Source organism: Pristiophorus japonicus, chromosome 9 (genome assembly GCF_044704955.1).
Source record: "Pristiophorus japonicus isolate sPriJap1 chromosome 9, sPriJap1.hap1, whole genome shotgun sequence".
NCBI lineage: Eukaryota > Metazoa > Chordata > Chondrichthyes > Pristiophoridae > Pristiophorus > Pristiophorus japonicus.
Genome location: NC_091985.1, coordinates 49,119,620 through 49,134,983, shown reverse-complemented (window position 1 = coordinate 49,134,983; position 15,364 = coordinate 49,119,620). Strand labels below are relative to the sequence as shown.

Genomic DNA, 15,364 nt, shown 5'->3' with positions numbered 1-15,364 from the left:
GAAACAAGAGTAATGTGGAACTAATGAACTGCTGTGTCACTGTTTGTGAGTGTTGGAGGTATCACCTTGTCATTTTCTAATAACCCACCCACCAAGGTTAGGATCCTTGACTGTTATAGGATTGATTAGCTATAGAATAGCAAATATGATTCCATTGTTGGTAATTTTCTAAATTAAAAAAAATGGTTCCAAAGCCTAGTACATTTCCCTTTCACCGCTGAGATCAAATAGGATGAAAGTCCATCTCCTATACAAAATGAGTTTTTGTAAGTCTTAACCCAGTGCCTCGTGGACATTTGTCCCACAGCGCACAAATACTTCCAATTTGGCAATAAATTGTCAGTTTCTCTCAGCAGCTCCACAAGAATTGTTGCTGTGGGCAATTAAGATGCAATAGCTCTTCTGAGGGAGTCAAGCCTGGGAGGGCAACAGGAGAGTAGCAACGTCAAGGTGTGCTGAAGAGTTGGGGTATGGATTTGGGAGGGCAGAGTACTTGAGAGGAGAGAAATGAAAGGCGGCACGATGACAGGAAGGGTCTAGGAGGGTTAAAGAGAAAAGAAGTAAAAAAAGGATGAAACAAAAGTGGAAATAGAAGTGATGGGCTCGGGTCTGGAGCGACAGCCAAAACACACATACGAATGGACACATGGAAAACTCTAGTTACATAGGCCTGATTACGTAGTAATTATTAGGATACATATATCCTCGTAGTAAAGGGTCACTTTGATTTTAAAGCTCTTCTCACTTTTAAAACATTTACACAGTCTCTTATCAGAGTGAACAAGTTGGTGAACAGTGAGGTGGGACACACACGGAGCAGGTAAAAGGCCCCTCCCCTGTGTGTATGCGCTGGTATGTCAATCATTGGGGTGAAGTAATGAATCCCATTCCACATCATCATCACAGGCAGTAACTCGAAACGAGGATGACTTACTTCCACACCAAAAAAGGATGCGTTCACAGGTGTTTCAATGAAGGACCTAACATTCCAGGTCCTGAACTACATCGTGCAGGGTGGAAGATGCTGGTGTGTGGAATTTTTTAACATGTGGTGACCATTGCATACCAGCCACCACACGGGCTTGACAGAGCCAGGTCTTGCTCCAGTGGCAAGGATTAACCAAAACGACTGGAGACCTGCTCTGCTGCACGGGCCTAGTACGCACACATATCGCAGTGTGGGCTGACCCGTGCTGCCCCCGGGCCCACGCCTCTTCCGGCCCCGAACTCGTGCCTCTCCTGGGTCCCGATCACATCCCTCCACAATCTCTCGCCGCTCCTCCGCCCCGACCTCGCTGCTCCGGCTGTACCTGCCCACGCTCCAATCACCGACCTGGACCTTGATGACATCCCTCTTCGCTGCCATCCCCTCCTGCACCAGCTCGCATTGTACCTTGCAGTGGTACGCCACCACGCTGCCCATGGCCACCGCTCGCCGCTCCTTTTATGGCCCCGACCTGCCGCTGATGGTCTCTCGCAGGTCGGGGCCTGGCCTCTCCTCAGTGTGAACAGCCTAGTGACTCAGATAGTAGGATGAATGAGTGAATCTCTTCCCACACTGACAGACAGTCGATCTCCAGTGTGAACTTGCTGGCATGCAGTGAGGTTGGAGGACTGCCTGAACTTCTTCCTGCAGTGAGAGCAAGTGAACAGTCTTTTCCTGGTGTGAACTCGCTGGTGTATCTGAAGGCTGGACGAGACAGCAATCCCTTCCCACACACGGAGCCGGTGAATGGCCTCTCCCCAGTGTGACTGTACCGATGAGCTTCCAGCTGGGACAGGGGACTGAATCCTTTCCCACAGTCCCCATAGTTACACGATTTCTCCATGGTGTGGGTGTCCTTGTGTCTCTCCAGGATAGATGATCAGTTGAAGTCTCGTCCACTCATAGAACACGTGTACAGTTTCTCCCCGATTTGAATGGTGCAATGTTTTTTTCAGGCTGTGTAACTGGTTAAAGCTCTTTCCACGGTCCGTGGACTGGAACAGTCTCACTCGGGGGGCTGTGTCGCAGTGCTTTTCCAGTCACACTGCACTGGCTGTGGGCCTGCAGCACGTGGCAGACCTAAGCAATGTTCAATCACAGGATTATGTTTCAGGGTTTAGCTGAGTCAGTGGCTACATTTTAATGGGGAAGGTGGGCTGGGGGCAGAGGGGGCTCTGAAGAAGTTGGGAAAACTGGGAGAACTGGTTTCCTGCACAGCCTGATTAGCATGGGAAATCTCTGATTCCCACTCTCAGCCAGCCAGATGGAATGGCTGGTTGACTCTGGGCGGGTTGGTCTGTGGCACTAGGATGCAGAGAGAAGGGAGAGATCAGGTGGGGGGTGGTCGGGGGGCTGGAGGAGGATCAGGGGTTCAGGGTGGGGAGAGAGGAAAGGGGCCAGATCCATTCTTCCCTCGCTCCCGCTCCCGCACCCACTGCCGCAGATGCTCGGTGGTGGGAGGGAGGAAGAGAGTAGATCGGGGCTGGAGGATCAGTGGTGGAGAGTAGATTGGGAGGGGGTGTGGAGAGTAAATCAGGACCAAAGGGATTGGGGTGGGGGGAGGGGGGATGGTGTGGAGAGTAGATCTGGACCGGAGGGATTGGGGTGGGGGTGTGTGGAGAGTAGATTGGGACCGGAGGGATTGGGGTGGGGCGGGGGGGGAATGGAGAGTAGATCGGGACCGGAGAGATTGGGGTGGGGGGTGGCGGGGGGGGGTGTGTGTGGAGAGTAGATCGGGACCGGAGGGATTGGGGTGGGGGTGTGGAGAGTAGATCGGGACCGGAGGGATTAGGGTGGGGGGGGGGGGTGGTGTGGAGAGTAGATTGGGACCGGAGAGATTGGGGTGGGGGTGTGGAGAGTAGATCGGGACCGGAGGGATTGGGGTGGGGGTGTGGGGGGAGGGGGGGTGTGGAGAGTAGATCGGGACCGGAGAGATTGGGGTGGGGGTGTGGAGAGTAGATCGGGACCGGAGAGATTGGGGTGGGGGTGTGGAGAGTAGATCGGGACCGGAGGGATTGGGGTGGGGGTGTGGGGGGGGGGGGGGGGTGTGGAGAGTAGATCGGGACCGGAGGGATTGGGGGGGGGGGGGGGTGTGGAGAGTAGATCGGCACCGGAGAGATTGGGGTGGGGGTGTGTGGAGAGTAGATTGGGACCGGAGGGATTGGGGTGTGGCGGGGGGGAAATGGAGAGTAGATCGGGACCGGAGGGATTGGGGTGGGGGGGGGGGAGATGGTGTGGAGAGTAGATCTGGACCGGAGGGATTGGGGTGGGGGTGTGTGGAGAGTAGATTGGGACCGGAGGGATTGGGGTGGGTGGGGGGGAATGGAGAGTAGATCGGGACCGGAGGGATTGGGGTGGGGGTGTGTGGAGAGTAGATTGGGACCGGAGGGATTGGGGTGGGGCGGGGGGGGAATGGAGAGTAGATCGGGACCGGAGGGATTAGGGTGGGGGGGGGATGGTGTGGAGAGTAGATCGGGACCGGAGGGATTGGGGTGGGGGTGTGGAGAGTAGATCGGGACCGGAGGGATTGGGGTGGGGGGGGGGGGCGGAATGGAGAGTAGATCGGGACTGGAGGGATTGGGGTGGGGGTGTGGAGAGTAGATCGGGACCGGAGGGATTGGGGTGGGGCGGGGGTGATGTGGAGAGTAGATTGGGACCGGAGGGATTGGGGTGGGGCGGGGGGGGAATGGAGAGTAGATCGGGACCGGAGGGATTGGGGTGGGTGGGTGTGGAGAGTAGATTGGGACCGGAGGGATTGGGGTGGGGCGGGGGGGTGGGGGTGTGGAGAGTAGATTGGGACCGGAGGGATTGGGGTGGGGCGGGGGGGGAATGGAGAGTAGATCGGGACCGGAGGGATTGGGGTGGGTGGGTGTGGAGAGTAGATTGGGACCGGAGGGATTGGGGTCGGGGGGGGGGGGAATGGAGAGTAGATCGGGACCGGAGGGATTGGGGTGGGGTGGGGGGGTGGGATGGTGTGGAGAGTAGATCGGGACCGGAGGGATTGGGGTGGGGGGTGGGGGAATGGAGAGTAGATTGGGACCGGAGGGATTGGGGTGGGGGGTGGGGGAATGGAGAGTAGATTGGGACCGGAGGGATTGGGGTGGGGCGGGGTGGGGGTGTGTGGAGAGTAGATTGGGACCGGAGGGATTGGGGTGGGGGTGTGTGGAGAGTAGATTGGGACCGGAGGGATTGGGGTGGGGGGGGGGGGGAATGGAGAGTAGATTGGGACCGGAGGGATTGGGGTGGGAGGGGGGGGAATGGAGAGTAGATCGGGACCGGAGGGATTGGGGTGGAGGGGGGAAATGGAGAGTAGATCAGGGCTGGAGCATCGGGGGAGTGGGGGGAGAAATGACGGAAGCAACGCTCGGGGCTGGAGCACCAGGGGGGGAAGCATCGGGGCCACCCTGAGAATCATTGGTGGGAGGTCGGGGGGCGGGGGGTCGGGGGAGCGGAATGCTGCTGGCCTGAGGATCGTTCAGGGCGGGGGGGGGGGCGGGGGTGTCAGCAAAGGTGATTGGAGTCCTCATTTGGGGGTTGGGGGCTCTGATCGCGGGGGTTGGGCTTGGCTGGGATCCTGGATCCCGGAGGTAGGTGTAAAGGCAATTACCTCCTGGATGCAGCAGTCCTCGCCTTGCGGTAACAAAGTGTGAAAAACCTGACCAGCTACAGTTAAACACAAAATGGAGATTAAAGAAGAGCCTTCCAACCTCACCATCCCACCTTCCATCCCACCTCCGTTAAACCTAAGTGGGTGGGTTAGAGGTGGGTTCATGTCAGGATTCCGATTTTTAACACTTTACCTACACCCATGCCCCCAACCCACCTGTTTTTTTTAGGTTAATATCACCGCCCCCCCCCCCCCGCCCCCCAGTGCTATGGAAATCCACACATCCACCGTTGTTCCAAACTCCAGAATATTTAATATAAATTGGATGTGAAAAGGATGTTAACCCCATGGCCATTCTCAGCAGACTCCAATGTTACTAGCCATTTACTCGGCAGATAGGGTACACAGGCCTTGGGGAGATTGAATGATAATTGAGTAGGTCATAAGTAGGGGAATAGATGTGGGTATAAGAATGAGAAGGAAAGACTGTAAGAGAAGGGATAACCATCCGTGGCTAACTAAGGAAGTAAGGGATGGTATCAAATTAAAAACAAGGGCATACAATGTGGCCAAGACTAGTGAGAGGCCAGAGGATTGGGAAACTTTTAAAAGCCAGCAAAGAACGACTAAAAAAATAATAGAGGGAAGATAGATTATGAAAGTAAACTAGAACGAAATATAAAAATAGATAGTAAGAGTTTTTACAGCTCCATAAAAAGGAAAAAAGTGGCTAAAGTAAATGATAGTCTCCTGGAAGATGAGACTGGGGAATTAATAATGGGGAACAGGAAATGGCAGAGATATTGAACAAATATTTTGTATCGGTCTTCACGGTAGAAAACACTAAAAACATCCCAATAGTGGATAATCAAGGGGCTATAGGGAGGGAGAAACTTAACACAATCACTATCACTAAAGAAATAGTACTCGGTAAAATAATGGGCCTAAAGGCGGACAAGTACCCTGGACCTGATGGGTTACATCCTAGCGTCTTAAAAGAAATGGCTGCAGAGATAGTGGATGTATTGGTTGTAATCTACCAAAATTTCCTGGATTCTGGGGAGATCCCAGCGGATTGGAAAACCGCAAATGTAATACCCCTATTTAAAAAAGGAGGCAGACAAAAAGCAGGAAACTATAGACCAGTTAGCCTAACATCTGTCATTGGGAAAATGCTGGAGTCCATTATTAAGGAAGCAGTAGCAGGACATTTGGAAAAGCATAATTCAATCAAGCAGAGCCAGTATGGTATTTGAAAGGGAAATCATTCTTTCAGGGTGTTACGAGCAGGTATTTGGATTTCCAGAAGGCATTCGATAAGGTGCCACATAAAAGGTTGCTGCACAAGATAAAAGTTCACGGGGTTGGGGGTAATATATTAGCACGAATTAAGGCACATGGTATTGGGGGTAATGTATTGACGTGGATAGAGAACTGGTTGACAGACAGGAAGCAAAGAGTGGGAATAAACGGGTCCTTTTCAGAATGGCAGGCAGTGACTAGTGGGATATCGCAAGGTTCAGTGCTGGGACACCAGCTATTTACAATATACATCAATGATTTAGATGAAGGAATTGAGTGTAATATCTCCAAGTTTGCAGATGACACTAAACTGGGTGGCGGTGTGAGCTGTGAGGGGGACGCTAAGAGGTTGCAGGGTGACTTGGACAGGTTAGGTGAATGGGCAAATGCATGGCAGATGCAGTATAATGTGGATAAATGTGAGGTTATCCATTTTGGAGGCAAGAATACGAAGGCAGAATATTATCTAAATGGCGGCAGATTAGGAAAAGGGGAGGTGCAACGAGACCTGGGTATCATGGTACATCAGTCATTGAAAGTTGGCATGTAGATACAACAGGCGGTGAAGAAGGCAAATGGTATGTTGGCCTTCATAGCTAGGGGATTTGAGTATAGGAGCAGGGAGGTCTTACTGCAGTTGTACAGGGCCTTGGTGAGGCCTCACCTGGAATATTGTGTTCAGTTTTGGTCTCCTAATCTGAGGAAGGAGGTTCTTGCTATTGAGGGAGTGCAGCGAAGGTTCACCAGACTGCTTCCCAGACTGACATATGAGGAGAGACTGGATCGACTGGGCCTTTATTCACTGGAGTTTAGAAGGATGAGAGGGAATCTCATAGAAACATATAACATTTTGACGGGACTGGACAGGTTAGATGCAGGAAGAATGTTCCCGATGTTGGGGAAGTCCAGAACCAGGGGACACAGTCGAAGGATAAGGGGAGAAACTTCTTCACTCAGAGAGTTGTTAATCTGTGGAATTCCCTACCGCAGAGAGCTGTTGATGCCAGTTCGTTGGATATATTCAAGAGGGAATTAGATGTGGCCCTTACGGCTAAAGGGATCAAGGGGTATGAAGAGAAAGCAAGAAAGGGGTACTGAGGTGAATGATCAGCCATGATCTTATTGAATGGTGGTGCAGGCTCGAAGGGCCGAATGGGCTACTCCTGAACCTATTTTCTATGTTTCTATGTTTTCATGTTTCCTGTACCAGCTCGCACTGTATCTTGCTATCGTACGCTGCCACGCTGTCACCTGATAAGTTCCTGTGTTAAGAGCCATCTTGTAGTCTGTGTGTTTGTGATGTTGTAGAGAATATATCACACAAGCCACTCAGTTGTATCAAATCGCTACAACAAAGTCAGCACTGTGGGAGTACCTTCACCACACGGACTGCAGCCATTCAAGAAGGTGGCTCACCACCACCTTCTCAAGGAAATTAAGGATGGGCAATAAATACTGGCCTAATAAATACTGGCCTTGCCAGTGACGCCCACATCGCATGAATGAATTTTAAAAGGCCAACATGGTTATAGGAAGGGAAGGATGAAATCTGCCAGATCTCTATCCAGTGGCTCTTGTCAAAAAATATCTTGTGTGCGTGAATATCCACTGAAAGTGGCATGATTCTTGGTTGTGCTGCTCTCCTCCACAGTCAAATAGCTTCCTGAGCTCTCATATAAATGATCATCATTATCATAGGCGGTCCCTAAAAAGATAACCACTTGGACAAAGCAGTAAAGGTTTGGCAGCAAGTGTCAGCTTATTTGGACAAAGAGGGAAAGAAAATTCAGGGGAAATCTGCAGCATTATTGACATCCGTACACTTCTAAAGGCAGTGTTTGTTTCCAATTTTCTTCTCTAAAGGGAGCTGAATAAACAACTCCAGTGTTTACAATGACTGGTTTGCCAGGCCTGGACTAGAGATGGTTAAATAGCAACTTCAGACGAAGGCTCATTGATAGTACAGTGTATCAAATCCCACTTCCTTGTCCCCATTTCAAATCCTGTATAAAGTATTCTTGTCTTTATTACTGGAGGTAACCTTGTAAGATCCTGGAAAATGTAAATGGCGCAGAACAAACCACTTTTAAAGGCCGATTATTGCAGCCTCTATAGATGACCATATTTGGTAAGCAGCCAGATTATTCAAGAAGTACAATACTTGGCAGCAACCATGGATTCAGGAGAGAAGAACATAGTGCACTGTATTTAGAGGCATTATGATGTTAAGTGACTAATGTGTGCCACCATAGAGAGAAATGACATGAAGTTGCAGATTAATAGAAAGATTTGTTTAAAATTAATAAAGTGATGTTAATGCACAGACTTTGGCTGATATTTAATGATTTGTAATGAGTTGCAGTTATTTCTAAATGAACTATCTCTGTGAAAATAAAGGCAACTGACGGCTTCAGGGTGCAGTGGGATAGAATGTAATCTTTTCAGCTTTGTGACTGCCGATTATATCTAGCCCAGACATGGGGCATAAAGGTCTTTATTTCTGATGGGTTTTAAAGATTTACAGTGAAAGGAAATTGGGCTCGTTCTCAATATAGCCCCCAGTGGCCTCATAGGCATCCACAGCTCTCAAGATTTGGCAATCGTTTGCATTAATTTGGCCACATCACTCAGCTAAGCCTTTAAGGATAGTGCCTGGAGAATGCAAATGCCATGTTAGCATAGAAGAGCAAATTAAAGAAGCCTCGAGTTGTGTCTGCTTCGCACCTCTGTGAAAGTGTTCAGTAATGTCCCTGCATTAAACTGCTAGTCCCCACTTCAGTGCTGAGATGAGCTGGAGGAAGGGAAAGAAAATTGCCTTCAACTGAACTCGTCTCGATAGGAAGATTGGTAAACAAATTTGAATGGGACTGTCTGCTCCCCTTCAATAACGACACTTCCTTTTCATGGTGGAAGCTCTTTGCCTGAAACACCAATGAGTCAGCAACACTTGCAGAGAGCGTACTTCTGCTGGGCTTCTGGGTAGAATGAACATAAGGATTGGAGACTGTGCACTAGTTCACAAACTATTCTCTCCTTCCCCGCCTGAGTGGAAGTTATTCACAAGCAGGAGCCCAGAAGAATAAGTGAGGACAAAAATGTAAATTTACAGAAAATTGCTCATTGACTTTGACAGCTCTTTTCAATATTTTCCTTAATTTAGTTCTTCACTTCCATCTGAAGACATTAGAATAACAAATGAGCAGGGCCTCATCCAAAATGTCACATTGATAGACTACCCAGTTAAACAGTTTCCAGAATCTTCTTTAAAGTAGGAAATAACCATCTGAAATAAAATCTTGCTGGTTTGGAAACTGCAGCTCATTCCATAATGCTAACATTCTCTGGTTGAATAGAAATCTTTTTATCACTTTCACCCAGGGTTGCCAACTGTGGTTGGACATATTCCTGGAGGTTTGATCACGTGACAATTGATCACGTGAAGATTGCCTGTAATTTTTAAATGTTACTGCTATTACCATATAAAAGCTTGGTCCCCTGCAGTTGAGTATCTTTGTACCCACAGAACTATACCCAGCAAGAGTTAGTGTCCTGAACAGGGGGGAAAAGAAGAGAATAGGAAATAAAATCAAATTTCCCTCCATTAGCCAAGGCTCAATGTTAGCACTCTCACCTCTGAGTCAGAAGGTTGTGGGTTCAATCCCATTCCAGGAACTCCTAACCGCCTAACTTCGCTTACTGACATTGTCAATGGTTCCCTTCTTGGGCACTGTCCTCCTCCCTTTCAAAACCACCTTAATCAGCCCCTTCCTCAAAAAAATCCTCCCTATCCCATCTCCAACCTTACTGTCCTCTCCAGAATCCCCAGTTGAAATCATGCTGGATCTGAGTGTGATGAATGTGAACCTGCATTCCAGCACTGTACAATTTTCTACCGAGCATAAGTTCCCCAATGCAATGCAGCACTGGGAAACCCGAACACAGTTAGCATTTCAGATGAAAACCCGAATCAGTTTTCTGTGTGATTACATTTCTCTTTCAGGGAATTTGAATAATCAATAATGTTCATTTGTTTTTTTTTCAAACTAGCTGAACTTTTTATCGAACTACAAAGAACCAAAGAAGCCTCCTTCTGCATCCAAGAGGCAGCCAGCCTTTTCTCTGTGTCGCATGAGGTAATGTTTATGCGTGGGAGGTTGGCAGAGATGACTGGCAACTTGAATGGAGCCAAGCACTTTTATGATGAGGCGCTCGCCATGAATCCAAAAGGTGCAAAGATCATGGAGCACTTGGTGAGTTCTTTTCAATTGAACTGTTTGATGACGCAAGAAATGAAATCTGTTTCCCACCCCCCCCACACATACACACAATGTGCCCTCCTTTTTCCCAATCCTTTCTTGAAGATGATTACTCGTGTTACGGTATGGCTTCACTGGTGCCAGCAGCCCTTTGATACCCTGTAACTGTGGCATGCTGTTTTACTGTGTGAGAAGCAACAGAGCCATGACCAATCCTATTCTTTCCCGATATCCACATACATGCAATCTCCAGCCAAGCCAACAGGATAATGATCAGGAATGGAGCCTTGCCTGATTTTTTTCTCCCTCCCGAAGCCAAGGACAGACACTGAGGTCAATATTTGCATTCCCCCAACTGGATCAGCTGAGATAAATAAATACAGCACCCGACCTGAAAAAGAATCTGTGACCTTCTTACTCTGTAGAGTTTAGTTCTACAGGTGCTAGGCAGTAAAATGAACAAACTCTAATTTATTTAGCACATAGCATGCTGACGCCAATTAGAATATATACTCAATGTACTAATTTAGGTCAATGAAAATCAAATAACTCTCAGCAGTTGCCAATTAAGTCTCAGTCACAAATTTCTGTACAAATTAGATTTTAATACCAGAGATTAAATAATTCAGTAATTTGATGTTAGCAGAAGTTACCGTATGTTTTGATGTGATCAGAATGGAAGTACCTCCGGCCTCTGCTTGGATTGGGTGGGAGTGCAGAAGATTGTTTATGGCCTTTTAATGGAAGCGGGCCGTTTGGCCCAATCAGTCGTGTTGGTGTTTTTCCTCCCAATCCCCTGTGCCCGCTCTGTTCTCGTATCCCTTAATTCCCTTTTCCCTCAACCACATATCTAAACCTATTATTAAATATTGTTAACGGTCTCTGCTTCAATCACTAACGCTGGTCGTGCATTCTACAACCTTCAAAACTCTCTGTGTAGAAAAAATCTACTCTGCTGTCTGTCCTAAATCTCTTGCATTTAATCCTGTATCTGTCCAGGCCCCTCAACCACTGGAAATGGCCTGTTTTTGATCTACTTTGTCCAATCCCTTCATAATTTTAAACACTTCCATCAAAGCACCCCATAATCTAACAAAAACAGTTACTCCTCTGTTCGAACAAAAATTGTTCAAGTCTTCTTTGTATTTGTAATTGCTCATATCAGGCAGTATCTTAGTGAATCTGCACTGTGTATCCTCTCTATTGCTCAATATCCTTCCTAAAACATAGAGCCCAAAACTGCACACACTACTCCAATTGTGGTCTTAATAAGGTTTTGTATAGATTCACCATTATATCTCAACTTTTATATTCTAAACCTCTGGGCATTAATCCTAGTAATCCATTAGTTTTTTAACTTGAGGTGCTGTCATATTTGACCCTGCAATGAGCTTTCGACCACATATCCGCAGCATAACTAAGACTGCCTATTTCCACCTCCGTAACGTTGCCCGTCTCCGTCCTTCCCTCAGCTCATCCACTGCTGAAGCCCTCATCCATGCCTTTGTTTGCCTCTAGACTTGACTATTCCAACGCACTCCTGGTTGGCCTCCCACATTCCATCCAACGTAAACTGGAGGTGATCCAAAACTCGGCTGTCCGTGTCCTACCCCTCGCACCAAGTCCCGCTCATCCATCACCCCTGAGCTCGTTGGCCCACATTGGCTTCCAGTTAAGCAACGCCTCGATTTCAAAATTCTCATCCTTATTTTCAAATCCCTCCATGGCCTCGCCCCTCCCTATCTCTGTAATCTCCTCCAGCCCATGACCACCAATGCCACACCCCCCCCCCCCCCCGCCCCTGGAGATGTCTGCGCTCCCCTAATTATGCCCTCCTGAGCATCCCTGATTCATTCGTTCAACCATTGGTGCTGTGCCTTCTGTTGCCTAAGCCATAAGCTCTGGAATTCCCTGCCTAAACCTCTCCGCCTCTCTACCTCTCTTTCCTCCTTCAAGACACTCCTTAAACCATACCTCTTTGACCAAGCTTTTGGTCACTTGCGCTAATTTCTACTTCTACAAGTTGTTGTTGTTGCTGTTTTTAATGTCTTGTGAACCTGAACCCCCAAATCCCCCGAGCAAGGGGAGCGGTAAAGCCACTACAATTGGTCCCTGCTCCCTAGATTTGGATCAGTTTTTTCATTTGTTTTCAGTTGAATTCTTGGAGCAACCCAGTGCATTCTTGTACGATATTTTAGAACAAGCTTTCCTTAGTAATGTGAAGTAGATTCTTTCTTCATCGATAGTTCTTGCACTTTCTTTCATCTGTGTCATTCTACTTTGGCAAGGGTTACATTTGTTAGTTGCTTGTTGATAAAACAATTTTACCAAATAAATATTGTTTTAAATCATAAATCAAACATGGAAAAATGACCAAGTGGCCGTGCTATTGGGGACAGCCGGCACCCATGGATCTGTACCTCAACAGGGAGCAACTATGAATGCTGGAAAACTGAAATAGAATCAAGAACCGGCACAAATTCGCAGCAGGTCAGTCAGCAGCTGGGGAAAAAGAAGGTAGATGAAGGTTTTGGATAGAATCTCATATCAAAACTAAAACCTTATCAGAACCTTACACTAATGCTCTCTTTTAGTTGCTAACTTACCTGATATGAATGTCGTACAGTTCTTGTTTTAATTTTTAATTTTATTATATCATTGATTGTGATATTAAAATAAATTATTGCTACCCTCAAAAGGAATGAGTAGAAATCTGACAAATGTTGAGGCATCAAAGTTGTTCAACTTTCAGGCCTCCTGAGCTGAATTACAACTTTTTAAACCCTCTATATTCAGCTGTGTAAAAATCATCAGGTAAAACTTGGAAGCAGACAGGAGAGACTGCTGCTGATAATGTTTTAGGGACAGCTGCCATGTTACTCTGCTGCCCATCTATATGCTGTGTGGTCATTTTACTTACCTGACTTGCCTCCGTTTAATTTGTTTCAATAAATTAGCTGATCCTTCCAGTTAGTTGGTCAGTGAAGGCTCACATAACAAACCTATTAGTCAATATATTTCTCCTGACTAATATAACCAGTCTACGGGTGGCCTTGATATTTGGACATCATGAAACCGCCTTCAAAAGACTGGCTTTGAACAATGTTTTGATCTGCTAACTGACTGTACATTTTTATAGATTGATGTCTTCTGAAGTAATATATATATAATGTGGGAGGAGCCTTGTGTAGAGCATAAAAAACAGATTTTTCTTATTTTATCAATACTGCTATGGATGGAGTGTCATACACATGTTGGGCTGAATGAGCGCAGTAAACTTTGATGTACTCACTCAAGATTTCTCTGTTTTTTAAATGGGAAAAAATTTGTTTTCATTGAAAATACACGGGTTAATTCAGTCACTCAGAACAGTGAAGCCGCAGTCAAAAGTGTTCAGGTCTGCAATAGTAGACCCGATTCTCCGATCCACACTTCCTGTGAGCATGGCTTCCCGTTGGAAGCACAGGATCACGGTATTAGCCCTACGGTGCTTTCCAAATATTGGTCAAAAGTAACCTTATTAAAGGTTATTATTATGTCTAGATGTTATTGCTGGTGCACACAGACTGGTTATGTATATTTTTCATGACATCTACATTAAGAGATGAGGTCCTCTAATCCCATAAAGTTGAGATTAGGTGAGAATATATGATAAATTGAAAAGTAGTGATTGGTGACATCAAGCTTGGATTTTTAAAGTTTCTCGATTGTAGAAGGAAAAGACTTCGGAAGATGAAGAGTTGTGCAGTTTTGAGGTCCAGGGAAATAATGAATTACTGTAGGGGAAGGTGCAGTGAATCTGGATTTCAACTACAGCGAGGATGGAGGGAGGAGGAAAAGATACAGGACGGATTCATTTGGAACCTAGAAGGAACAGTAGAGGTATAGGCCAAGGAGCACCATCCATAGTAGTACTAATAAAATGTTTAAAAAACAATAAAGGTTATGATAGAGAGCGAGTTTGCAGGCTAGGTATGTTTTTTTAATTTGTTCTGAGATGTGGACGTCGCTGGCAAGGCCCATCCCTAAATGACCTTAAGAAGGTGGGGGGTAAGCCACCTTTTTGAACTGCTGCAGTCTGTGTGATGAAGGTACTCCCACAGTGCTGTTAGGGAGGGAGTTCCAGGATTTTGACCCAGTGACGATGAAGGAACAGCGATATATTTCCAAGTCAGGATGGTGTGTGATTTGGAGGGGCACTTGGAGGCGATGGTGTTCCCATGCACCCGCTGCCTTTGTCCTTCTAGGTGTTAGAGGTCATGGGTTTGGAAGGTGCTGCCAAAGAAGCCTTGGCGAGTTGCTGTAGTGCATCTTATAGATGGTACACACTGCAGCCACGGTGCGCTGGTGGTGGAGGGAGTGAATATTGAACATGGGGGATGGGGTGCTAATCAAGTGGGCTGCTTTGTCCTGGATGATATCGTGCTTGTTGAGTGTTGTTTGAGCTGCACTCATCCAGGCAAGTGGAGAGTATGCCATCACACTCCTGACTTGTGCCTTGTTGATGGTGGAAAGGCTTTGGGGAATTGGGAGGTGAGACACTCGCCGCAGAATACACAGCCTCTGACCCGCTCTTGTTGCCACAGTATTTATGTGGCTGGTCCAGTTAAGTTCCTGGTCAATGGTGGCCCTCAGGATGTTGATGGTGGGGGATTCGGTTATGATAATGCCATTGAATATCAAAGGAGGTGGTTAGACTCTCACTTGTTGGAGATGGTCATTGATTGGCACTTGTGTGGCGCGAATGTTACTTGCCACTTATTAGCCCACGCCTGAATGTCATCTAGGTCTTGCTGCATTCGGGCATGGAGTGCTTCATTTTCTGAGGAGCTGCGAATGGAACTGAATGCTATGCAGTTATCAGCGAATATCCCCACTTCTGACCTTATGATGGAGGGAAGGTCATTAATGAAGCAGCTGAAGATGGTTGGGCCTAGGACACTGCCCTGAGGAACTCCTGTAGCGATGTCCTGGGGCTGGGATGATTGACCTCCAACAATCTCAACCATCTTCCTTTGTGCAAGGTATGACTCCACTCAGTGGAGAGTTTTTCTCCTGATTCCCATTGACTTCTGTTTTACTAGGGCTCCTTGATGCTGCACTCGGTCAAATGCTGCCTTGATGTCAAGGGCAGTCACTCTCACCTCACCTCTGGAATTCAGCTCTTTTGTCCATGTTTGGACCAAGGCTGTAATGAGGTCTGTTGCCGAGTGG

General features: G+C 47.3%; 1 protein-coding gene across 3 annotated transcripts in view; it reads left to right on the top strand.

The window, feature by feature from the left end:
* LOC139273041 (tetratricopeptide repeat protein 7A-like) overlaps positions 1 to 15,364 on the top strand; it is a 491,323-nt gene that overhangs the window by 372,055 nt on the left and 103,904 nt on the right. For all 3 annotated transcript variants that reach the window (XM_070889337.1, XM_070889338.1, XM_070889339.1), the window contains one exon: positions 9,942 to 10,144. In XM_070889337.1, coding sequence (XP_070745438.1) covers positions 9,942 to 10,144 — 203 coding nt within the window. The remainder of the gene's footprint in view (positions 1 to 9,941; positions 10,145 to 15,364) is intronic.